This window comes from Vespula vulgaris, chromosome 10 (assembly GCF_905475345.1).
Source record: "Vespula vulgaris chromosome 10, iyVesVulg1.1, whole genome shotgun sequence".
NCBI classification, from domain to species: Eukaryota; Metazoa; Arthropoda; class Insecta; order Hymenoptera; family Vespidae; genus Vespula; species Vespula vulgaris.
Window position 1 is genome coordinate 7,298,213 of NC_066595.1, and position 26,278 is coordinate 7,324,490.

General features: G+C 38.5%; 4 protein-coding genes across 10 annotated transcripts in view; 3 read left to right on the forward strand and 1 right to left on the reverse strand.

The window, feature by feature from the left end:
* Window positions 1-18,674, reverse strand: part of LOC127067073 (glutamate receptor ionotropic, kainate 2) — a 125,365-nt gene extending 106,691 nt beyond the window's left edge. For all 7 annotated transcript variants that reach the window (XM_051001591.1, XM_051001590.1, XM_051001586.1 and 4 more), the window contains exon 1: window positions 18,555-18,674. The gene's annotated coding sequence lies outside the window, so the exon portion shown is untranslated. The remainder of the gene's footprint in view (window positions 1-18,554) is intronic.
* LOC127067081 (spidroin-1-like) lies at window positions 7,271-12,562 on the forward strand. The gene is made up of 3 exons (XM_051001609.1): window positions 7,271-7,669; window positions 9,578-10,208; window positions 10,299-12,562. Exons 1-3 carry the CDS (start codon window positions 7,658-7,660, stop codon window positions 10,499-10,501), a joined length of 846 nt encoding a protein of 281 aa, XP_050857566.1. The 5' UTR covers window positions 7,271-7,657; the 3' UTR covers window positions 10,502-12,562.
* LOC127067120 (fibroin heavy chain-like) lies at window positions 18,063-19,626 on the forward strand. Its single transcript, XM_051001693.1, has 3 exons — window positions 18,063-18,230; window positions 18,577-18,934; window positions 19,344-19,626. The coding sequence occupies exons 1-3, from the start codon at window positions 18,063-18,065 to the stop codon at window positions 19,610-19,612; spliced, it is 795 nt and encodes a 264-aa protein (XP_050857650.1). The 3' UTR covers window positions 19,613-19,626.
* A 4,906-nt stretch (window positions 19,627-24,532) lies between these two features.
* On the forward strand, window positions 24,533-25,917 carry LOC127067082 (RNA-binding protein 12-like). The gene is made up of 2 exons (XM_051001611.1): window positions 24,533-25,232; window positions 25,555-25,917. Exons 1-2 carry the CDS (start codon window positions 24,614-24,616, stop codon window positions 25,695-25,697), a joined length of 762 nt encoding a protein of 253 aa, XP_050857568.1. The 5' UTR covers window positions 24,533-24,613; the 3' UTR covers window positions 25,698-25,917.
* Window positions 25,918-26,278: the final 361 nt, after the last annotated feature.

Here is a 26,278-nt window from a genome sequence, read left to right on the forward strand (position 1 = left end):
TTCTCTCTCTATCTATCTATCTATCTATCTATCTATTTGTCTCTCACTCTCAATCTCTCTCTCTCTCTCTCTGTTTCTCTTTTCCGTTCGCTTGCAGTTCGGTCGTGTGTGCGCGCGCGCGCGCGCGCCCTCTCCACGGGAAAAGTAGAACTGGAGAAAGAGACCGGTGCTAGCTAGAGTCGTTTACCTACCCTCCTAAGCACCGTTCGTAGACCGGAAGAACATTGTGCAATCAATTAGCATACGCATACCTTGTTCAACTGGTGCAACCCTAACTTCAATTCCAATCTCTGTGAAATCGATGCCAAGTCGATATCTTGGTACTTATTAAACGATCGATCGTGCCTTTTAAATCTTTATCGATCATTCGATAGATTATCATCCCTTTAATTCGCGATAAAAGAGTTTATTCTTTCTCTATAGTAATCATACGTTTTAAGGACGAACGAAATAAGTTTCTTCTGAATTCGGATCAATAGCAATTTTCTTTTCGAATTAGCAAAGAGAAAGCATATGATATATCAAAGACTTTCGCATGTTTCCTGAGATATTTGAATAGATTGGCAAAGGGATACGTTAAAATGATAATGAACTCGTCTATAATGTCGATACTATTACGTTATTTTTGTTAAAACCTTATAAGACGAAACCGCTTGAACGTGGTAGTGATACGTCAGAAGGTACTCCCACGATACCGTCGTAAATGTAACGTTTTACATAACGTTCTTAGACAGACTACGAGTATGGACATTTCCTGAGCGAAGAGCATTGATATTTATGCAAATTATCATGATACATATTACGGACAATACACGCGAGACGCGATCATTGGAACGCGGAGAAAGTATAGGCCGATCTTGTAATGGTGAATTTAAAAGTCGATATTTTATAAGAACAATCGAGTCGTCGATTGTATTGCTTTCGAAGAATAAAAATGCGAATGCAAGAGCTCGAGTTAAAGAGCAATAGAGTTATCGAGCAATCGTTTCGCGATTTTCTTTTCGTTTCGAGATACTCTAACGTTCTGTCTAATAAATATATTTAACGTGTTATTTTTCTCATTCTTTCTTTTCCTTTCTTTTTGTTTCGTATCATAGATAAGCGTGAAATCGATAAGCGATAAATTTCCCGACAAAGCGACAACGAATAAAGACCCGTTGCGATTACGCGAGGATACTGGTGATTATGTGGCCGAAGGAACACGGAAATTACCTATACTTGTTTTCTATACCGGTGGGTCGGTCGATCAGTCGATCGGTTTACGCGGTCCGACGATTCAAGCCGACCGCTAAGGATAGATGATCTTTCTCAGACTTAAATGTCACGATACATATACCATAGCTGGCTGGAGATAATGCGATCGTTTAGACTGTCCATTTCGTATTTTTTCTCAAAGGAGTAATGTAATAGGATATAGTTGATAATAAAAGAAAATTTGTCGACCAATCGGAATTCATAACGTACCGAACGTACTAAAAAGGAGAGAAAAGATCTAAAGAATCTATCGTTATTCAATCGAATGTTAACTATTCGTTAGAAAATACCATTGATAAAATAATATACTACCGTACCATGTGAAAGTAATTAATGTAGAAATATATATCGTATATCAAAGATATTTATTCGTATAATAATCTTAAACGGATATTACATCTAACAAACGTGAATATACGGTATTATAGTCTACTTGTTATGGATTAAGATTAAGCTGTTAAAACTTCGGAGAGTTTCACTTTTTGAAGAATTTCATGTATATATGAAAATAAACGACAGATAAATACTGACGAAGAATAAAATAAATGTCGATTAAATTACTTTTCTCCTTATATTAACGTAAAGGAGTTCGGTGAAATATCGACGTGCGTGAAATCAAGGCGGATAGTGTAGCAACGTTCATGTAGTACTGTACAGTACGACGATGCGAGAATATGTTCGAGCAATAGCAAGCAAGTAAGCGAGTAAGCAAGCGAACGAGCGAGCGAGCGAACGAGTCAACGAGCTGCAGAACACGGAAATGATGGGCAGTTCTGTGCTGGACAGCGGTAGCCCACACTATTCCACTGCTCCACCTATTGCGTAAGATACTTTCGAGCCTGGTTGCAGTTTCGAAGCGAAGTGTAGCACGAATGAGAGAGAACGAAGGTGCTACAGCGGCTCTTTCGTCCTTTTTTCTTCCTCCAGCTCTCCTATTTCTTCCTTCGATCTATTTTTTTCTCCTCTAAGGTCGCTTAATTCAATTTTCTTCCTTTTTATCTTTTCGTTTTTAAGCTCTTACCGACTACTTCTCATTTCGTTGGAATTTGCCTCGATAAGTTTTTTTTTTCTTCTTCTATTTGAAGCGCAATAATTCTTTTCTTTTCTTTTCTTTTCTTTTCTTTTCTTTTCCTTCTTTTTTTTATTTTCTTTTATTTCCATTTTCTTTTTTTATTCAATTATTACGAGCCTTTCGAGTAGACAGAAGTTCATTCGTATTCATGAGCTCGCTAAATTATCAGTCAGCGAATTTTCCCAGTAAATATATCTCTTTATACGTTTAGCCATTCGCCTGCTACCATTCGCTCGCTTACTCTATTTCACTCTCTTCTCTTCTTTCTCTTTTTTCTTTTTTTCCTTTCTTTTTATTATCTCAGTTTTCACGAGAGAAATAATAGAATTCTTTTTTAACAAAAGATATTTAATTTGACGCAAGAGAAATTGATGATTTGCAACATATGTAGCAATAATGCAATAGGATTAAACCGAGGAAATAGAAATGAGAGAAGGTAAAGTTGGAGCTTCCGGTGCATTCTGAGTCAATTAAACTTCCTCCGCTGGTATTGTAGGCTTGCAGTATATATATATATATATATATATATATATATATATATATATATATATATCGTACCTACGAATACTAGCGGAATAGTATATTCGAGCTTTGAACCCTTATAAGATCTTTGAACGTGTATAATATATATTATAAACGGTTAAAATGAAATATCATTATCAAAATAGTGATCTCTATATTGGATGAATTAGAATCTTACACAATTTTTACTATTTTTAAAGAATACATATAATCTCTATTGCATTTATATATTAATTAGTATGATTGTTTAAAAAATACAAGGTAAATTCTTATATATGAAAATATTAATCACTTTGATAAACTTCGTCGAAAATATACACCTGTGTTTACATGTACAGTTTAGAAAAGGAAATAAATAAAATCAAAGCAGATGTAACGTTTAAAGTTTCTACTCTTTCCAATGGGAGATGACAATTCTCCAATGATTTGCATTCGGATGAATGCACGCGCACTCACCTCCTACCACTCTGAGAAAGAGAGAGAGAAAGAGAAAGAGAGAGAAAAGTATAAACTAGTGACTAGTCGACAACTTAGAAACCAACTAACCGGGCAACCTACTGACTGACTCTCTTATTTCACGCTCGAGTTTAGAGACTCGAACTAGACGCGTCTTGCACTGTCGCCTCTCTTCTTCCTTTTCACTTCTCAACAAGCTGTTCCCAATCGATCGATCTCGATTTTGAAATCGTACCTCGTTATAATACCGACCGATCCTTCTTATTTTGCGACATATGTTTAAGACCAAAGGAAAACGTCAAAGTCGAATCGACGAGTAATCACGAGCACGAAGGAGGAGCACGTAGTCACGAAGCGCGACGTTCGTTTTCACAGTGGCGTCGACGACAATCGAGTTTTCCCATGGATACCCCCACCATTAAGTTCTTCCTCGCTGTTTACACTTTGTTCTTTTCAAGAATATAGTTTCTCTATTTTCACATTTTTTCTTTTTTTTATTTCATAAATATTCGTAGTAAAATCGGCCAATATCTCTGATGTAATCGATCTAATTATTGTGTAATAGATATTTTTCTCGTTTCTCTTTTCTTTTTTTTTTTTTTTTTTTTTTTTTTTTTTTTTAATATCATAATTCATACTAGCGATAGGATACATGGATACAATTTTCTTTTAATCTCTTTCTTTTTCCGATGACTTTTTATAATATAAAATAAAAATTATATTTAACATCCGTCTAGGCTCTTAGTCCTTAGACCATGTTTTAAACATCTTGGTCTTTCTCGACTCGTTTGCGACCTTCGTCCTTGATATCTTGCAGTCATCTCAAACTCAATAACAATTCGTAAAATAGAATAATAGGCTCGAGCTAGAAATAGGAGAATTTTGTACGAGTCCGTTTGCGCCTTTGGCACTGCTTCGAACCAACAACTTGGTTTCTCTACGGCGTACCTATCTGCTACGTATGCATGTATGTACTGAGAGAGAAAGAGCAAGTAAGAGAACGCGTGCACGCTTGCGCACCTCGATTCGTTTAACCGCGCGTCGTTGCATAACCATTTGCCTTTTCTTCCGTTCGCACGGAACGAAATACGCGCGAACAGAATGCGCCTTAGAAAAGTGCCAATTTTCTTTTGATTTTTATTAGTTAACCTTTATCAAGTTATTCGACCTTTCGATATTTTGCAAGAAAAGATTTCCATTCCAAATTTTATATTAATGAAAAGTAATAATTTCCATTGGTATTTATTATTCATTTTATTTCTTATTATATTCATTGTAAATTAACGTTACGAAAGACTTCGATACGATCGAAGTCAGGGCTGAATCGGTTAAGATTCGTCACTAGTACTCCATGGAGAAAGGGATACGCTCCGATTGGTACACTCTTGATGCATAAGAACTTTATTGTCAATGTTGCTATCGCTGTTTTGTCCCTGAAGCAGGTACATACACCACTGCAATGTCGACTAGTTCGAACTTTAATAGATCCTTTCGAACGTTCCTTTACATTAAACGATTTACTTATTTTTCTTTTCTTTTTTATTTTTATTTTTTTTGTTTGCAAAGCGGTTAATTTATATGCAATAAATCGAACGAAACTGACTATCGTCCAACACTTTTTTCAGATACCTTCGAATTTTTCCAAGCATATATCGAAGAATTTTAATATAACAAATAAAGAAAGTAGTCCATCCAAATTCGCACCTCTCGTTCACTTTCAACCTGTTAATCTCACGTTTTATTAAGAGGAGGAAAATGAATTGGTACGTTGACTAGGAAAAAGGTTTAACGATCTACGAAACGTCAACGATCGTTACCGTTAAATGACACTGTAGAACTCGACACCTTTATTACAATTCGGTTCACGGATCTAACAACCATGTAAGTGGTCTAGAAAGTTGCCTTATCAGATGCGGATGCGTAAATAGCGATGGCCCGAAGCATGTTGATCGAAGATCAATTAATTCGCGAAAAACGTTTTCTTATTCGGAAATACTGAAGAAAACGACTTTCATTTTTCTTTCGTCATACGTTTACCGAAATGTAATCTTTTTTCTTTTCCTTTTTTTTTGTTTCACGAAAATGTAATATATATATATAGAAAAGAAATTCATGTACGATCGTATCGAACAAATTTATTCGAAGCTGGCAATTACGCGGAACCTTTCGTCGGAAACATAATAACTTAACACGCGCGTTGATTAATAAGAAATTATATAATAATAATAAATAATTCAAATAATTCAAATATATCGCGTTTATTAATCAAAGAAATATTGTAACATCACTACGAAGTATTTCGACAAAATTTAATCCCCTTTTTTATCGCGCGAACAACTTGACGACGATGATAACGATGACAACAACGGAGGATCGATCGACCGATCGATGAAACACGACCGGCGCGTGTAGATCACTTTCGCGCCGATCGAGCAGCGATGGCGGTGCACGAAGGGTGAGCGAGAACGCAAAAGAATCGTCTACAGCAGCGGAGCGGCTTTATATATTCTAAACCGGTCAGAGCTACCGAGCGAGCGAGAAAAGATTCGTGCGGGCGACTTTCGCGATCAACAAACATTTTTCGTAGACTTCAAATAATATAATGGCTTTCACTTTGCAAAGCCGGAAAATCATGAGTCCGTGATATACGTGGAATCGGACGAAAAGTAAGCTAATTAACACGATGTAACGAGCAAACATTCTTCTCTTTCCAACTTCTTAACTATCTTCCTCTCTCTCTCTTTCTCTCTCTCTCTCTTTCTCTCTCTCATTCTTTGTTTCATTATTCATCCAAATCTTTTCATCATCAACTATTTTACTTTCTCAAATTTCATCGAACTTGACAAGGAACCGTTCATTTTGTCGAAAGCTTTTATAATTTAAAAAGCTCCGTTACAAATTATAAAGTAGATTCCCTTTTTCTATGTCTCTTCTGTTCGCGAGATATCTCGATTGAATAAGGACACGAAAAAGGGTAAGCAAAAGGGATACCGCTATCATTTCGTTCGTTTCAAACCAAGCGATATAACGCTCCCGTCGCTTGGTGACGGTTACTCGATAGTTAGAATTAGTAGGTTGAGGTAATAAGTAACGAACGAGCGACGGCGGTAGCAGGCAATCTATTTAGAAAAGAATTCAGGTCTCTTAAGGCCATTCAACGACCCGTAATTCCAACTCTTTAGAACGTTTCGCGCTGCTCTAAACGCGAAACTCCTTTTCGATGCAAGGTGCCTCGTTTCCACGTAACGAGCGGGCCATAATCAGGACTACGCGTCGCCATTCTTGGATCCCTTTCTCTCTTCCTTTCTCTCTTTCTCTCTCTCTCTCTCTCTCTCTCTCTTTCTCTTTTGTCAACCGTAAACGACAAAGTTTCTCCCTTAACGACTAGACTACCTAAATGAAAACTTCGACTCGGGAGTCTCTACGATCTTCCAAGATCGAAGAAGAATACCTTGGGAAAAGTTTTAGAAACAAGAAAGTCACCTTTCGAGTGTCTTCGTTAGAATTTTTTTATCATTAACGTTATCGATTGTATTCATCGAATTCGACCGAATAATGCTCATACGAAATGACTAGAGAGAAAAGGGTTACGTCTTATTAAATTATTGTAAGAACGTGACTCGTAATTCCGTAGTATTTGTACGAGCTAAGAAAGATTACGATCGTAAAGGAAGACGACGAATCCTTATCGCGTTTCTATTGTTGCTGCAAATCGCTTTCGCGCTCGTTTAATCGTAAGAGAGAAAGAAGAAATTACAGGAGACAAGCATTCTAACACGCGACGAACGGATAGAGATATTTGCTCTTTGAAAGAGGCTACGAGAGGGGAAAAAGGAAAGAAAATGGAGAATTTTAACGAAGGGAAGTAAGGAAACTGTTTGTGGATGGACGAATGGTGGCGAATCGAGCGACGAGAAAACGAAAAGAAGGGTCGTTTCGAAGGCCCTTGGAAAGGGAGTAAAGTAGCGTCGGGTTGCCGCGACCGGGTGGTGCCAGCTTGCACTCGGTGGTCGTGTCTCGATAGGGGAGCGGAGCGGAGCCGTATCCAAGCTGCGAGTAGAGTTGCCCGCGAGTAGAGGCGAGCAAAGGCGACTATCGACGACTAGGAACGGCCTCCCCCCGACATCCCCCTCGCCACCCCCACGGCTCCCGGCCACTACGGAGCCACTACGCCGTCGCTGCTATACGCGAGGATTATAGTTTTTCTGGGGGGAGGGTGGTGGAGCGCCTTGCTTTCGAAAGGATGGTGATTGTGGAGCGTGGACAGAGTAGAGTTAGGCGTATATAAGGCCTGCCGGCCCGGCCCAAGTCAGTCATTCACCGGACTACCAGCCCACCATACACACACCAAACATGAAGGCCTTTGTGAGTATCTACGGATTCCTCTGCGGGCTAAATTACGGGCTAAATTACGGGTTCAATTGCGGGCTCGATTACGAGCTTCGGTACGGGGTGTTCTTTTCACCGTACGGGGTGTATCGCTTACTCATATTCGATTGATCGTCGCGTACTTGCCGTGCTCCAAGTAGAGTCGCGCTCTTTTATCTCATTTCATTATTTTCGTTTCTTATTTATCGCGTCATCTCGCTTGAAACTTTTTTCACTTTCCTATATGACTTTCCGGTTCCTCTCTGTGATCGTTTCTACGGTCACAGTTGTTTCGATCGTTTTAGTTCGAGCTAAACTCAATATTCGTTCTTTCGATGGATAGTTCGATTTTCGCGTCAAGGAATAATCTCAAGCGCAGTAAACGCGACGCGTTAAAATGTCACGTATATAGTAGAACGACGATTCAATGTCAGGGTTCGTCTTACCTTTTCTCTTTGTCGTCCTTTTAACTCGTCCGCGAAACTCGAAAGTAGACGCAGACGTATCGGCACCGTACCTCTTACGACTTTCATTCATAAAATATGCAATCTGGTCGTCTAGTGCAAGTCAAAGTAAAACCGGTTGTAGTATCATCGCGCTCGTCATTGAAAAGGAATCGTATCGACGACCGGTTACCGTCCTTGGTGAATCCTTCGGAGATTCTTTACCGACGAGTATATCGAGTATACCTTTCAATACGGACAGTCTACAATAGATCCTGTTTTTCGCGAGAGTTCTAGACGTTGGAGATTACGAAATGCGATCTTTAGAGTCGGGAGGGTCGCGGGAACGTTCGGTCAGACTCGTCGCACGGCTCACCGCTCGCGAACCTTCGTTCCGCGTAAACGGGATGTGAAAGTTTCGAGAAGTCGTTAGATATGCATAATTCCAGGTCGCGAAGCGGTGCCATTTAAGTGCAACGTCTTAAAACGGCCGCGACACGCGAGTTCACGATTCGATCTAACGCACTTCCTTTCGAACGTAAAAATAAAGAAAAGTGGCGAATTTGTTCTCGGAAAGGAAAAAAAAATGAAAAGAAAAAAGAATAAACGAAAGAGGATTCCGAGTGAAACTCTGGCCGGTACGATTAATTATGAATCTCGTGCAATATCGTGCAATATCGTGCAATATCGTGGCTTCGATCGTGCGTTCAATTGCGTCGCTAGTTTAGTTTCGAGCGATTGCATAAAATCCAAGTCGACTTTTTTTTCTGCGGGTACACGAAAGCACCTATTAGCGAACGGTCGGTCAAGAATTTCTTCCCCTAATATGGTCCTGTCGCGTTAGGCGTGGTAACCAGGCCGAAGCGAGAGGGAGGCTGCCTTCGGAGGAGTGTCTCGTTAACTATGAGAAAATGCGATCGGTACGCTATCACTCCAATTACGAAACGTTACGGCACGACGTTACGAGGACTAGCCGCGAACGACACATTTCGTAAATACGTATGTATATATAATATATTTACATATGTATATATACGTATGTATACGTATAATATCATAGTTCGTGAACGCGAGACAAGAAAGAAGAGTGTTCGAATCGTATCTAATCGAAAGAGATCGGTCACAAAGATTGAGACGCGAAGGAACGGCTACTTCGAGCGGTTCGAAACGGATTCCGTGAACGGAGTCACCGCGATTCCGAGTGAAAGCTAAACTGGCGCATGGACGGTAGTCGGTTCGTAATCGCCTGCGAGCCAATGAAAATAGAGATTCGCGTCGGTGATAGTCGGTAGTAGAGCGCTTCCGTAAACCGATATAGCTCGAATTGCGGCGTCATTTGATATAAGCGCGAGGGAAATCGGTTGGCGTAAGTGTATCGGAAGCTCGAGGCGAAGGACGACCGATCGGTTTGGGTCGGTCGGTTGTGGTCGAAGTTAGTAACAACCGGTTTCGTCCGTTGCAGATCGTGTTCGCCTGTCTAGCAGTAGCGACGGCCCGTGCCGGTATCGCACATGGTGGCATCGGCTACGGTGGTTACGGCGGTGCTGGTTTGGCCATCACTGGTCATGGAGGTCTCGGCGGAGGTGCCGGTCTCAGCGGTGGACTCGCAGCTGGTGCTGGAACCGCTGCCTCCCTCCAGGGTGGTGCCTCCAGCTTGGGATCTGGTGGTCTTGGTGCTAGCTACGCTGCTGGTGCCGCGGCGGCTGCTGGAGCTGCTGGAGTTCAACAGATCGTTTCCGGAGGAGTAGCAGGTGGCAGGGCCGACATCGGACCGGCTGAAGGACCCAAGGCTAACGTAGGACCCCAGACTGGCCCATCCGATCTCGCTGGACCCCAGGAAGGTGCCAAGTCCGTAGGTGGACCTCGTACCGGACCATCCAGCTTGGTAGGACCTGCTGCTGGACCATCCACCCTCGTAGGACCCTCTCAGGGAACCGCCACCCTCGTCGGACCATCCCAGGCTACCGCTAGCCTTGTAGGACCTAGCTACGGTGGAGTTGCCTTCTACGCTGGTGCTGGTGGAATCAACGGTGACGATGGAAGCTCTGGCTCTGCTGCCGCTGCCGCTCCTGGTGGTGGTGCCGGACTTGGTGGTAAATATCTCTCTTCGTTCGCCCGACGATCACCTAGAATTAGTTAAAGAGTCTCATCTCCTATTTCCTACCTATTTTCTCCTCGAACAGGACTCGCTTTGGGAGGTGCCGCTCTCGGTGCTGGTCTTGGTGGCCCTGGTGCCATCGCTGTCATCGGAGGTGGACCTGGAATCGCTGGTGGCATCGGCGGACATGACGCCGGAGTTGCTGTGATCAATGGACCATCTGGCGCCATCCACGCCGGACTCGGCTCCCACGGAGCTATCATCCCCGCACCAATTGCCAAGTGGTAGACGGTTCAAGACCCCAGCGATCTCGGCTCGGCGACGGCGGCAAACCCACCACAGTCACTCACCGGTCTCCGGACGATCCTCAAACGCGCTCACAACGTCTTCTTCCCAAAGCTTCGTCCAACCTCGGAACATGGTAGGAACGCGCATCGGTCTTAAAGTGGTATAGCCTCTATACTATATTCGGTGGTAGGATGCGCTCGGCGCAACGGGATCTTCGCTTCGACGAAAGATCCCGTTGTTTCACCGATCCGTCCTAGCCTCCCCTCGATGGATAGGCCGGCTCGTATCGGCCTCGAGAGAAAGAGAGTGAAAGAGAGAGAGAGAAAGAGAGAGAAAGAGAGAGAGAGAGAGAGAGAGAGTGAGAGACGGAGCGAAAGAGAGAAATCTAGTATCGGAATGAGAGAAAGAGAGAAAGAGAGAGAGAGAGAGAAAGAGAGAGAAAGGAAGAGAGAAATAGAGAAAGGGAAAACGCATCGTGAGCCCGGCCACTCGTGATTCGCGGTACACTTTCCTTCTTTTGGAAATTTAGTCAATTGTCGCTTCGCACGACCACAAAAATCGGTCGTTACCGCGGTCGCCGGGCTCGAGATCTCGCGTACCCACGAGCCGGTCAGGAATCAGCCGCGTCTAACGAGATCTAACGGCGCGAGCTAATTGCGAGCTATACGCTAGCACGATCGACCGGCCGCCGCTCTCGGCCATGCTCTCGGCAAGTGGACAAGCTTTGGCGCTTCGTCGTCGGACCAACTGGGTCTGTTCTGTTTTCTGAACACCCACCGTTGCTCCGGCTCGAACTCTTTTTCTTCTTTCTATGTCTTCCACCATCCGTAAGGCCGCTCTTCGCGCACACACATACACACACTTTTTTTTATTACTCTTCTCTCCCTCGAGCGGGGCTCGACGCCTCGTGTGTTGTTATACTTACTGCCGCACCCAAGCATACATATTATTATTACATTGCTCGTCCATGCGCATTATATGTCTCTTCTCTTTTTATATATATATATAAATATGTATACATACTACTACTACTATTCTACTTTTCTTCGCGTATCTATATATATATATATATATATAAACACATTGCCACACACGCGCGCACACACACCATTACCATATGTGTATTCGTACATATACACACACTACACATATATTATATTATTATGTTTATATGTTAGTGAAAAGGAGAGACCGGTAGATTATGGTAGGTCAGCCCTTCCCGTGAGCGAACGAATGTATATAGATGGCGCGCCGCCGCCGGCCCCCGACCCCGCCCGCCCTCGTCATACCCTTTCTTTGCGATCACGACTAGCACCCCACCACCACCATAGATAGATACCACGTATTTATAGCGTTTATACATTTATACAATACTTTATATAAAATAAAGCATCAGTATTTAAAACCTTTTTCATTCATTCTCGTGTCAACCTCGTCTTTGGACTATTATATCGTAAGAAATTTATTTTTTATATTAAAAGATGTCTCGTCGATAGCAACGATCGAGTACAAACGAATGACTCAATCGAGAACTACTTTCATTTCTTACCAAATATTTATCTATTTTAAACCACTTATTGCGACGTAGACTTCGAAACGATATCGATATTACACTTCTACTCGAGAATGATACGAAAAATTAAAAAAAGAATCGTTCATTTTATCCGTTTACTTTGTCAAAAGTGTACTCTCCGATTGGTAAACAAAGGGAAGTAGAAAAGAAAATAATTCGTTTCAACGTTCTCGCTTATTGTATAAATATAGATATAACAAAACTTCATCTTTTTATTTCTTTTCTTATTTTTTTCATGAGAAAATCCCATTCAATATCGTTTTTTAGTTCCATTCTTCCGTTTTAATCTGTCGGAATAATGACGGCGGATATCGATTAATCGATAGACCAAATTTCGTAGAAATACTATAGAAATCCGAAGAAAGAGAAAAGCCCAAAAGATCACGTTCCAATTTGTCCACGCAGATGATCGATTAATCATCGAAGCGAAATCCTCGTTTCTAGAGATACAAGGTATAACTGTCTTTTGTGATTTATAATAGTCAGATTTTGTTTCATTGAGATTAAATGAAATCATATAGGATTGTTCGTTGTTTTTCATGTACCTAGCATCGAAGTTTTCTTTCGAATACTCGAATATTCAGCTTTTTCTAAATTTTCTTTAGCTAGCTTCTTTTTCGTCGTTTTTCACGAATCGACGAAATATGTCAAGCTCAAAGAAAAAGAGGGAAAGAGAGAGAGATTCCTCAATAACTTGTAAAAACATTTCATTTCACTATTCGAGAAATATAATTTCCTTTTCGAGAAAAAATTCTGAAATGCGACGAATGAAACGATAAAATAATGTTCTCTCTCTCTTTTTCTCTCTAACGACGTATTCCAAAATATATTAGTAACATTTAACGATATTTTTACTTCTTTTTTGTTCATAAATACCGAGCCAGGAAACCATTTATCCCAATTGTTCAGAGAATCTTCGAAAAGCTTTACTCAAACAGGAATCAAATTTCAAGTTTGATTTATTCTCTTTAAAGAAAATTCTATTTTTCTTTTTTTCTTCTTTTTTTTTCCACAATGACGAGAGAAAATCATTAGGTTAAAATTTAAGAGTATCCATTACTTGCTATTAATTCATACAGATAGATCTATTAGGAAACACATGTATGCATAACGATAGTGGTTTCATAATGTTTACAAACATTTTGAATCTCGAAGCTTTCGCGTAAAATAACAGAAGGCTTTCAGTAAGGTTAGTCGTATGAAACGGAGCGTATCTATACCGGAATATTCCAAGTTCTGCTTAACGGTTCACTTCCTTATTTCCCAGGAGACACTCATCCTTATTAGATGCTTCACGAAATATGTGTATATATATATATATATATATATATATATATACACATACATGTATATTGTACATATAATTTAAATACATTTATAATAATACTTTAACTATTTAAACCACGACCATCATATTTGTTCACTCGTGCGACTTAAATAAAATAGATCCGTTTTCTGATAGTTCTATTCTAGTCGTAGATATAGAATGTGATTAGAGAAACGAGTCATCCAGGAACCGAACCAACAACACTTTCTATTGGCATAACGCGAAAAGATTTCTCCGTTTATAGATTTCATGCGATGGCAAAGATTCATCGATAGAATATATTTTCTTTTATTTTGCTTTTTTTTCGAAATTAAATAAAAATCTTTTAATTAAATATAAGTTAATTCTTTTTTATTCTTTCAGAAAAACGATTAAAAACTGATATACAGCAATACGTCTATCATTTCGATTCGATAAATCACGATTCAACGATCTACGGCATTTCATTCGAAAGTAATTAACCAATAAGTTTTAATTAACATTTAATAAATTATAATGAGAGAGCAGTGATCATTTATGTTTCGTTAGGTATTATTTAGCTACTGTATCTTTCTTATATACGTAACCGAGATTAATGACTGAATTCCTGTGAAATCGTTTAAGCGAATGTCTCGAGATATAAATAATGCCTTCGTTCTCTCTTTTCGCGATATATTGCCTTAGCGTTCTTTATGTATCGTTTGTTTCGTCATATATTACGAAAATGTATAATCCAGGTGAAAGATTTTCTTCGTTATTAGGATTCTTTTGAAGTTAAAAAAAATTTAGAGCTATAAGAAGTAATCCTCGAACTTATAAAATTTATAATAGTATTGAACGTTCTGTTTGATAATGATATTTCTGAAATTGTAATATTTATAACATTGTATTATGCTAAAAAAAATTTGTTTGTTAATATTACGACACGTAATATTTAATTACAATTGATTACAACAGATTTCATATTTATATAAAGTGCTTATTAAAAAATTGAAAGAAAATAATAAGAAAAATATTGTTGGTATTGACAGACGTATGGAAAAGTTTTCATGTTTTCCTCGATATTTTAATATATTATTTTTTTTAATGTTTTTTGTAATATAATTTGGTCATAAACATGACAACGTTTATGTAATAAATTTTCTCTTTATTTCTGAATATTATTTATTTTCTTTCTATTCGTCTATTATATTTATAATGTAATAGAAACAGCGATTCTATTAGTAATGAAATAACGAAAACATATTTCTATTATTATAAAAGAAGAGTGAATTGAGCGTTTCTTTGTTTCTTATTTAAATACCAATATTTTATAAACGTAATAAATCTTATTGTAAAAAAAGTGATCTTGAAATTATTCAACTTGATCTTAGCAATAAATCTTTATAATTTTTACTTATATAGTCTTTTCGTTGACAATAATTAATGCATATTTGCATCATTAAATATACATATATTATTCTTGAAATATGTATCTGTTTTCATATAAATGTCGATCAGAAATTTTTTAATATTTTTTGTTCTAATCATTCATTCAATAAAAAAATGCTATTTTTATGATATATGATAATTTAAGTACACTTGAATTATTAGATAGTTATTCAACGTGGGATAACATTATAATTAATAATATAATTTTATATATAATATAAAACATATTTTTTATTATAATATAATAAAATTCATTAAATATATATATATATATATATATATATATATATATAATATTATCACATTGTTGATATCGTCGTTCAAAGTATAATCCATCTCTTCAATTACAAGATATAGATGACAAAAAATAGCTAATCCTTATACCACCAATGCATAAACTATCGCCGTTTTCTTTTCTTCTTTTCTTTTTAATATAAAGATAAACTTGACAAAAAGTGAGTAAGTAATCCTTACCCAAGCATTGTAAAGATCTGTGTAAGCGCTTACGATGTGACAACTTTAATGCTTCGCGTAAAAATTGTGAATTAAAGAGAATTATAAATTAATACATCTGATATGTATAAAATGCAAGATAGAGCAACGTTTATTAAACGAAATCGATATTTTTCATTGTAGAAATAAAAAGAATGGGCACGTGTGTGTTCATTATTCTTTCCTTGTCAATATTGTACGATACGTATTCGATATTTGATGAGAATCCGTAATATACCTCGATATTTTATAATTTATATGATTAGGAATCGATTATCGCAAAGAATATATACATTTTTTTTTGCAGAGGATTACTACGTTGCATTTATAAACGTTCTGATCTGATATCTATGTTAATAGTAGAATATTTATCGCGCGAAATGTCGGTCATATGTTAGCAAATTTACGAGATTTTTTTACGTTTTGATAAAACTTCATGGATCGTAATTTATTCGAATAAATGAAGATTACGTCGCAATACTAAAAAATACCAACAATAAAATAAGTAACTAAAAAAACAGAACTTATTACAAGATTTATGTATATGTGCTAAAGAGTAATAAACGATATAAACGTAATTTCAATGCGAGCGTTTAAGAACAGAAAAAAAAAAGAAAAGAAAAACATTTCGTAATTCCTGCCATTAAATGGTTAGAATTCAAGCAAGCCTATAGTAATGACCGATCGAAGAGGCGTAGTCCTTTCACTCTCGAGGGTGGTAATTACTATGAAAGAACATTCTTAGAAGAGTTTGTTTACAAGTTATTATGACACAGAAGAGTTTTTTCGGCCAAGGTCATTAGATATCTCTGAGAAATATTAAAGTTCTACTATGTAGCATACTTCCATTAATTCAACCTCCACGATTTCTCATGATCTCTTCGTATCATTAGATAATTATGTAAATTAATGAAGTTTTCTCATTAATAATATCAACGTAAACTAAATCTAAGGTAGAATCAACGTGCATTAATTCGAATTCAAGTCGTTCCGAATTTCCACATCTGTCGAACTTTCACGAAAGTGGTAACATAACGTAGTAATCGTTATCGCAAACGCTTTCGGCCACGGATCCCACAATGAGGTATGATCGGAGGTTACTCCCATAAACCATAACGATTGCGTCGAGTCCGGTGGTGTGAGCACGGCAGACAATGACTGGAAATGTCAGTCTCACCATTAACATCGATCACGTTCAATCGTGGTGTTCTTCCGATGAACACGAATCTACGAATTTCAGAGCGAGATTTCTCGTTCTTCGGATAAAATCGAGAATCGATGCTACACCACCCATAAAAAGGTGCCAATCGAATGGAACTAGATCGGCTACGATCTCTCTGTCTCTCTGTTTCTCTCTCTCTCTCTCTCTCTCTCTCTCTCTCTTTTTCTCTTTCTATCTCTTTTCTCTTTGTTACACGTCATTTTAAAGGTCGACAATTCACCTCTTACGAGCTTCTTTGTCTTCTATGAACTTTAATCGTAGAAATACTAGCGGACATTAGATATCTCATTTCCTTCGTAACATGAGATACTTAGTAAATTACGTTAAATCGAGAACATTAACGATATACACGATAGAACTTTTTTTCTTTATATAAATATTTGCGATATCTCGATGTGTTTCTAGTTTAATAGATCGCGGTAACCTTAAAGCATAAAATTACGGGAATCACGACGAAGAGAATCTTTCGATGGTAGTTTATAACTCTTGAATTAATATTTTTTAAAAGCAACGAATATAGGTAACTAAGTCGATATTATTTTTTAAGTTTAAGATAATATCAGAGAAGCTAGATGAAAGTGCACTTTGAAGAAACTAGAACAGTTCGGATCGCACGATATTTCGCGATTTAAAGGTCGAAGTCGTACTTTGCTATGAGAATCCTATTAATTATTGAGAACCTCTCAGTCTTTCTCTCTCTCTCTCTCTCTCTCTTCCACGTACTCGACATTGACTTAATGCGAAAAGCATATAATTTTAGTCTTCTAAACTATTTAGATCGTGATATAATGTTATATGGTGCAGTCATTTAGAAATTCTTTTTATCGAAAGAGAAAAGTTTCCATCGTTTCATCTGTTGAAGCGTTAAGAAGATCCACGACTCTGATATTTCATTGAAACATCTCGATGGAAACTTGTGCTACCTTTGAAAGTAACGTTCAAAAACTCCTCGCGGCGCTTTGATTTTGCGGTCGCTTTAATCTCATCCTATTAAAAAGTATAAGAAAATTGAAGAGTTATTTTACGAAACGGAATAGATTTTACTATATAGGTTTCAGATTTCCCAACTCATCATTTTATCTAAATATTTATCCGTCGTTATAATTCACGCAAAAGCAACACGTACGATCCTTTCCTACGATATACATAAGTTAATAATAGTTAATAGTCTATTAATTATGGAACATAATTACGAGAGAACTGAATAACAAGGGAATGCGATATAATATCGATTATACCGAAAACTAATAATTATTCGCTCGGAGTTGTCATTGTATTGACAAATAAATCGTTTAAACTTCGTCAATGAGATAACTAATTAATAAGCACGAGCTAGCGATTGAATATTTCGTAAATAATGAAATGATTATTAGTCAATTAAACAAAGTCATTAATAGGTGAATTCGAAGTAGATAGTAGGTAGATAACTATAGATATCCAAAGGAAACGTTTAGCATAATTTTCACGGGATTTACTATTCTTGAACGACTCGAAGGTCATACACAAGAGGACCATATCCCAAGGGTGGGTGTGCCGGATGACGAGCTTCTTGCACAATGCTCGAGTCACCACCATCAACGAATATGATTTGAAGGGATCAACGGGGGCGCGGTCGAGATTCTACAGCAGTAGGTATATAAACTCCGACGAAGAAAACCGTAGATACACTCAACGATCAGAGCTCGGCAAGATGAAAGCCCTCCTCGTAAGTACACATTCCATCTTTTATTCCATTTCTCAAACTCCATTAATTTTTTTTCTCTCGATGATCCGTCGATATTTACAATGTTTTTAAAATTCTATTAATCGATTGATTCGTTTTACTCGATTGAAATCAGTATTAAATTCGTATCTTTTAAGTGTTACTTTTCCGCCACGAAATCAATTATTAATTCATATCCGACGAGCCATTTTTGTGTTAAGTATTTAGTCATTAGAGTTTTATAGATATTATATAATTTTTTTAGGATTAGAGTTATAGAAAATTAAATGTTATGAAAAGTTTGGAAAAGATCAAATTCAAACTCACCGAACAAAAGTTCATATCTCAGGCGATCGTCCTCGTGCTGTGCACATACGCTACCGGATCACCATTCTCGCGACAACGTCGAGAAATTTACGCTGGTTATGGACATGGTTATCACGCTGGGTATCCTGGACATGGTGTCGCCTTGGCAGGACCATTACTAGGTCATACAAGTGTGGCTGGTCCTCGCGTCGGAGCATCCGTTCTTTCCGGACCTTCGATTGGACCAGCCAAATTATCCGGCTCTGCTTCTGGACCGGTTCACGTATCTGGTGCTGTCGCTGGACCAGCCGTCGTTACTGCTTCCGTTGCTGGACCTGCATATGTCGAAGGTTACAATGGAGCATACGATGGAGGATACTATACTTCTCCTTCTCTCGCCGGTAACCAATTATTTATCTTTTCTTAATATACATCTTGCCTATTCTATTTATTATATTTTATAATTTATTATATATTTTGTATTCTATTTATTATTTTATAGATTACTATATGATTTATAGATATAATATATTAAATAATCAAAATGTTGAATACTGAAAGAATCTTACATCATTCGATATAAATCATCCATCATCTTCTATCAATTTTCTTTTTGTTTTTGTAGATAATAGATACAAAAGAATTTATAATCGTACTTCTTTCCATCAAATTTTACTATTATTCGAATATTTTCGGTATATTATGATAGAAATTTGAAGAAGGTTTTGTATAAATCCTACAGAATTGAGTGACAGTCGTTTAACGTGTTAACTCTAAAGCAATTAAGCAACGTTAATAATTCACTCGTAGGCTATGGTTACACGGGTTCTCCCGGCTATGTCGGTTACACGGGATACGCAGGACACGCAGGATACGCAGGACACGCAGGACACGGTGTGGTCCTCGCAGGACCTGCGTCCCACGGTGCCGTCGTATCAGGACCTCATTCTGGCGGCTCGGCCGTCGCCGGTCCTCATGCCGGTTCGGTGATCATCGCCGGTCCCTCGGGAAAAATCACAGCTCATGGTGCCGGGTACGGTGGCGTTCATGCTGGATTACATAATCACGGTCATTGGTAACGAGAGTGTTCTCCCTTGAAACTCATTTGAAAATGTTCAAAAATATTCAATGTCTCGTTCGGCAATTATTTTCTATATATGATGATGATAGATTCGTTCCTTCTTTTTTTTTCTTGTTTACCCTTTTTTATTATTTTGATATCTTTCTAATTTTTTTTCCAAAGCCAACAATGTCATTCATTAACTTGATATTATTACTTCTCTCATTCTCTCTCTCTCTCTCTCTCCTGTTTATCTTTTCCTTTTTTTTTCTTCCGCTGCCTCTCTTTATCTTTTCTTTTGAAATATCGTTCGCATGGTTTCACGACGACGCTAGGAGCATTCGCGGTGCTTTCAGCTGAATATGCGTATTTATAACGATGGTTTCCCCTTGTACGAGAAGAATAAATGTGTTCTCTTTCTGTAAAAACATTTCCAGGAACTAAGAGATTTCCAGGAATTAGAGATTCTTTTTAAGGGCGCATCCTTTTTAATCTGTTATAATTTCCACGCAAGATACTTGTGCAGGACGGACGATACTCGCATGCATTAAATGTAATTAAATTTACTAAGGAATTTTGTGGAGAAAAATCTGACTATAAAGAAGAAATTTTTAATAGAAATTTGTATGAAAATAAAATGACTGACATGTATAACGAAGATTACTGTACGTACAATAGGATCAGATGAATACCTTTTCCTTGTAATCGATCGATTTATCGTAAGATATCAAAATTATTTATATATTTCCCTATTAAAATATTTCATAGAGATAAACAATATTATTAGAGAAAACGATCGATCCATCGATCAATCAAATCGACTTGTTATTGTAAAAGATTTGTTATTGTAAAAAGAAAAAACATATTATAGACGTCTCTTTAGTGCAGCTCTATTTTTGAAATATTTTATCGAGATACTCACAGGCCACGTCGTTCCCATCGTAGACCGTTCGAAGCGCACCGTCTCCGATGCATCTAGGCGAATGCATCTCAGTGCATTAGCGCAAGACCAGACTACCGCTACGTAATCCCTTTTCCTTTTCCCCTCATCTCCATTCCTTTCCTCTCCTTTCGTCGTCCCCTTTGCTCGTGACGTATTGCGAGAATGGAACCGCACCCCCAAGAATTCCGAAAGGTCACCCATTTGTGCCGGTCGAGTACTCTTCGAAGCGGGTTAAATCGAAAGAAGTAGCACTGAGGATCGAAAATTATTTTCAATAATTTCTTTTTTTTTTCTTTTTTTCAAATGCGATAATCATTACGATGAGAACGAAGAGGAGAGCGATAGCGATATCTAAACGATTTTTATATAAGTACTCGACTCTTGCTAATAACACGTGATTATGTATAATTATCATAGAGAAATACGGTATTACTCATGCGAAAGCATAATTATATAATATTCGATTATTTCGAGGCAAACAATAATAATAAGATAATTTGTTTTCTTGCTTTTGATATATTTTATAATAAGACTCCAAGTATCTAAAATACGTTGTCATCGTGCAATGATCATTAGAACAAAATTATTAAATAGAGTATACGTGTTAAATAAAATATTTCTCCTCTTTGATTCATCGTAATTCTTTCTTTATTTCAATAATCTTTCGATCTATCTTGAAATGTACATTGATATACATGTCATTGCTGTATCGAATATTAACATCTATACGATCGAAACAGCATATTGATCGCTTAAGGAGGAAAAGATGAGGTAGATAATGGTGTAAATGCACGAGTTAGATTATTTCTTTTCTTTTTCTTTTTCTTTTTCTTCTAAACATCCGTATAGAACGATAATTATATTAAAAATTAACCTTGGCGTCACGATAAATCACTCGACAGTCGCGTAGTTCAGGTCAGAGTTAGGAACGAGTCGCGTCGGCTATCGTACGCTATTCGAAACGGCATTCCTCAGGATCGATTCGAGCTCGAGACATAAAACGAAGAAAGTTAGCGATTGTTTTCCATCTGTCCGTCGTCGAGCGTGAAAATGTAGAAGGAAAGGCGTGGCCGATAAACGATGCTTTTCTATCATCGTCCACGATCAACTATCCTTCTTCGATCTTCGTCGATCCATCGTCTTGGTTTAATGATGAACCTTCGATAAGAAGAAACGTTCAAATGAGTACGTAAAAAAAAGAAAAAAAGAATAATACGTATTCTTTTCTCTTGTTACAATTTCAATACTCCCAACCGAACCACGACCGTTCGATCTCAATTTTACCAACGTAAGGAAGGTTGCAAAAGTGAACTAACGATCCAGTTTTCGAGAAAGAGAGGGGAGAGAAAGAGAAAGAGAGAGAAAAGAAGAGAGAAAGAAATAGTTCATCATTGTCATCGGCCACGCTTCGAGATACAGGATGTCAAAAGAAAAAAATAAAGAGAACGAGGAGAACATTTTTCTTTATCTTCCTCTTGTTACAGTCTGGTTCGAACGCAACCAGAAAATGAGTATCGGTGATATTCCATTGTACTCACCGGAAGAAGTGAAGTTTTTTTCTCCCCTTAACGAGGAATTCGAAAGAGGGTCGAACGTCGAGTGTCCGGAAAAGCTCGTTCAACTGGGCTTTCGAGCTTTCATCTTGCTGACCTCCCTTTAGGATCCGTTTGTTCGATTTGTGCGAACGACCGATCTCTCTCTCTCTCTCTCTTTCTCTCTCTCTTTCTCTTTCCCTCTTTCTCTATCTATCTATCTGTCTCTCTCTATCTCTATTTCTCTACCTCTCTTGATCGATCGATCAGCAACTTTCCATCGAGCATCGCGACGGGACATTGTCGCGCAAGCTGATGCTAAGTGAGCTTTTATACGGACCGATCGACGGCTCGCGAAGGCACGTGGGTCGGTGAACTTGTCGAAAGAGGAGGGTGAAAAGGCGGGGCTGCTCCAACCTGCTTCGACTTCGTGTCGCTATCTTCTGGACCGTGAAGGCGAAAAAAGGAGGGAAGTACAGTAAAAAAAAAAGAAAAAGAAAAAGAAAAATCTTCGAGAAGGATAGAAACTCGAACGCGAGTGACGCAAGTGCGTTCCCGGTTTGGACCAATCGATCTCTATTGGAATAGATCTCGATCCGACTGGGAATCTTGCCTACGCTCGTATTCTCTTCCCTTTTCATATTTCTCAACAATGCGCTTGTTGCGTTGTGAATAATTTTATCGGCATCTACTTTTGTATGTCCATGGATTTTCTCTTATTTTTGTTTCTTTCTCGACAACGGCGATAAATGTCCAATGTATAATTTGTAATTAAAGGCAAATAAATATATCGAGAGATTTTTAAAGGAAGATAAATAAATAAATAAATGAATAAACAACAAAATAGATAAACAAACAAATAAATAAATAAAGAGAAACAGATTTACGATACGTAGTAGATGATACATGTACTAGTGATTTTTACAATCTGCCAAATAAACGAATTTTGAAATTGAACAATGAGAATGAAACTTTGACCACAGTTTACAGCCTGTTATAAGAAAATAGAACTTTTGCCTCTTTGGAAAGAATTGGATGGATAGAATCCGAAAAGTTTGTCGGTAAGTCAGTCGTGAAACGATTACTTACGTCGAACGTAAAGAACTTTCTTCGCTCGATTCCAATATCAAGTTCGAAAAAGTGATAACACGTCGAAGGTGCATATTTCTTTTACCAACGTCGAATTCCGTAATATCGAAGAATTACTGAAAATATGAACGAACTATCCTTACGATAGATTTGTAAAATAGTCTAACATTATTATCGACTATTCTCTTTTATAATTTTAAATACTATTTTCATCGTAATTCAGATTTTTCTCATTCAAGGACGCCCACGTAGGAGCTTCGTTATTAACAATAACTAATATAAAATGTAATCAGCTGATCTAATCCTATAACAATAGGTTAACGAGACTGAACTTTCGTTGAAGTTGGAACGACGACGAGGGTGAGGACGACGATGACAAGAATAAGACTACAGGAAAGGTGCGAAAGAAATTTACTGATCGTAATCACCTTGTTGAGAGTCGAAGCATAGTAATGATATTCCGAACGCGATCCATAGAGCACACTCGGTGATCCATTACGAACTTGGCTCCGCGACAGGACGTTCAATGCGTACCACCACTACTCGCGCCACTTGCATCGGACTACAATGGATCTCCGTTCTTTTCACTATCGACGAGAGTGGGCACTGTGCCTCGCCTAAACGGATCTGCGATGGATAATGCATCTAATCTTCTATTACAACGACAGCGATTTTTTCTTTCTTTAGGAAAAACTTGATATTACAAATGAGATCAAAGAGATCGTCCTCAATCGTAACCTTTTTAGAAAGAATGCGGTCAAAGTTTACGATAAAGATCAATGATCGAGACGTAATTTTGAAAGCTCGTTCAACGTCAAAATACGAATAAATGTTAGCGATAAAACGATCGCGAAACTACTGCAATATCAGAAGAGTATACTCGTAATTATTCGTTGCTACGTTTTAATACTCCCATAGATCTTAAAACAGTGATAAAGATTCTAAGGGTACGATCATAAACGTCAGAGATTTATCGTTGCTTGGTATATCGAAAATAACATTTCGATCTTTATCAGATAGGTGAGAAAGAAAGGAACGTCAAACATGCAAATAAATCACCGAGAGAAATTTCGATGCTCGTAGGGCAAATTATTACATGCAATTTACATGTAATAATGCGTTATCGGTCGCCATTCCATTCTTGTATGTTAATCGAGACGTCAAAACAATAGTAATTGGCATTCTTTTTACTTCCTGTAGACTGAAACGATTCGCGTACCTGCCCAATATTGAAAATCGATCGTGTGAGGATTAAATAACTAAGTGTTATTTTGCAAGAGCGACAAGCGTACAGAAGCCGGATGTGGATGGTTATCGTTCCGTCGTAGAAGATAAAGGGAGCAAATGTAATGGAAGCGAAGGTATGGAGAGTCGAAAGAAAAGAAAAACATGTGACAAGCTTGGGTAGGAGGTAAAATCGAGGTGAGGCGTCAGAGGCATTCGATACGGAGACTCGATGGGTGGTGGTTCGAGGTTGATAAGGTCCGTTGTGTCAACGGCCACGCGACGGGTAGCTCCGCGGAGAATGTTTGGCGTGTCCCGTGCCCCGCCCTCGGTTTCAAAGAATAAGAGGGAGTATGGATCGTCGAGCGAGACCAGAGACAATACTCGATCTCGTATAAAAGCTCGTCGACGACAGCGTTTAGGTAGAGCAGATCGGTCAGAGCAAGCAAGAGCAAGCAAGAAGTTTCCGATCGATTCCAGCAACCCTTTCGATAACCCACCGAATTCAATCAGCACGATGTGTACTCTACTAGCAAGCATCTTGATGGCCATCCTATCGGCCGTAGCAGCTGCACCTTCGGGCTGGGCACATGGTGCAGCCCTTGCAGGGCCAATTCTTGGTGCCGCAGCTCTAGCCGGTCCGGCTCTCGGCCCAGCCGCGCTTTCGGGACCAGTCGTTGGACCTGCTCGAGTATCCGGTGCGGTTGACGGAGGTGCCGTCGTCACTGGTTCCGTCGCTGGACCTTCTCTAGTTTCTGGTAGCGTCGCTCCTGGAACCGCAGTCGTTGGACCAGCTCTTGGATGGCCAGCTGCCGCCGCTCATGCTCCGCTTCTTGGTCTGGGATGGCCTGGTGAGTACTTTCATTTTGAAATTCGTTCGTTGAGCCATGCATTGCGAAATAGACAATTTATATCTATAGACGCTAGCTAGTTTACTTTTTTTTTTTTAATTTCGTCATTCCTTCCCAATGAATTAACAATGCTTCATAAATCCGTCTCAGTTTGAAAACAGTTTCTTCGAAAGGCGTGACTTAACGAATACCGATCTTGTCGGATCTTGTTAGCGACGATAGATCAGCGTGACACTTTAACATCCATTCTTCCGCGTTCAATAACTCTCTCCGTGTGACACCTAGGCGGACATGCGTTAAAATGCCACGATGTTTGTTCCAGGTGCGGTTCTTGCCGGTCCAGCAGCCGGACCCGCTGCCCTTTCCGGACCCATTGCTGCACCGGCCCTCATCGCTGGACCCTCCGGTAGCATCGCAGCCGGATCCGCTGGTCTCGGTGGAATAGTACGTGCTGGCCATTACTAGTTTCAACCCGGTTATCCAATAATACCGAACGACTATCGACTGATCTCCTACGACCTATGCCATTTTAAAACCGAACGCACCGTGATCTCCGCCATTATACCGCAAATACCTCCCTATCGTTCGAACCTCTTATATGTTTTATGTACATAACAAACGTTCATATATAATGCATATATAATAAAAATAAATGCAAATATAATAAAAATATTTCTACGTTTCATGATAGAATAAATTCCAATGAAGTTTGATATTTATTTCGATACATTAATATTTATATCGATACAAAACGTCCTATAAGTCTGAAGCTATAAGAGGAAAAACACTTAATTATAAAATATACGCAAAGTATTCTGTGCAAAGTAAAATATAAGGAGAAGATACTCGGACAGTTAAACGAATTAAAATGGAAAAATTGTACGCTATGATGTTAGACTGTGAGAAAATTTTATATCGAAATTTATAGTAGAAAATTAACTTAGAAAATAATTTCGCTTCGTAAATATATAACATAGTAACGTGTCTGAGATACATACGTTATTGGATCCAATGAAGTTATTATCCCGAGGGATCACGATTAAACG

Excerpts from the sequence above, each read along its gene's own strand:
- LOC127067081 (XM_051001609.1), top strand. Across the intron at positions 10,209-10,298 it reads TGGTGGTGCCGGACTTGGTG|GACTCGCTTTGGGAGGTGCC; the intron begins GTAAATATCTCT and ends CTCCTCGAACAG.
- LOC127067120 (XM_051001693.1), top strand. The coding sequence starts at position 18,063 with ATGACGAGCTTCTTGCACAATGCTCGAGTCACCACCATCAACGAATAT. Across the intron at positions 18,231-18,576 it reads GCAAGATGAAAGCCCTCCTC|GCGATCGTCCTCGTGCTGTG; the intron begins GTAAGTACACAT and ends TTCATATCTCAG. Across the intron at positions 18,935-19,343 it reads TACTTCTCCTTCTCTCGCCG|GCTATGGTTACACGGGTTCT; the intron begins GTAACCAATTAT and ends ATTCACTCGTAG.
- LOC127067082 (XM_051001611.1), top strand. The coding sequence starts at position 24,614 with ATGGGTGGTGGTTCGAGGTTGATAAGGTCCGTTGTGTCAACGGCCACG. Across the intron at positions 25,233-25,554 it reads TCTTGGTCTGGGATGGCCTG|GTGCGGTTCTTGCCGGTCCA; the intron begins GTGAGTACTTTC and ends TGTTTGTTCCAG.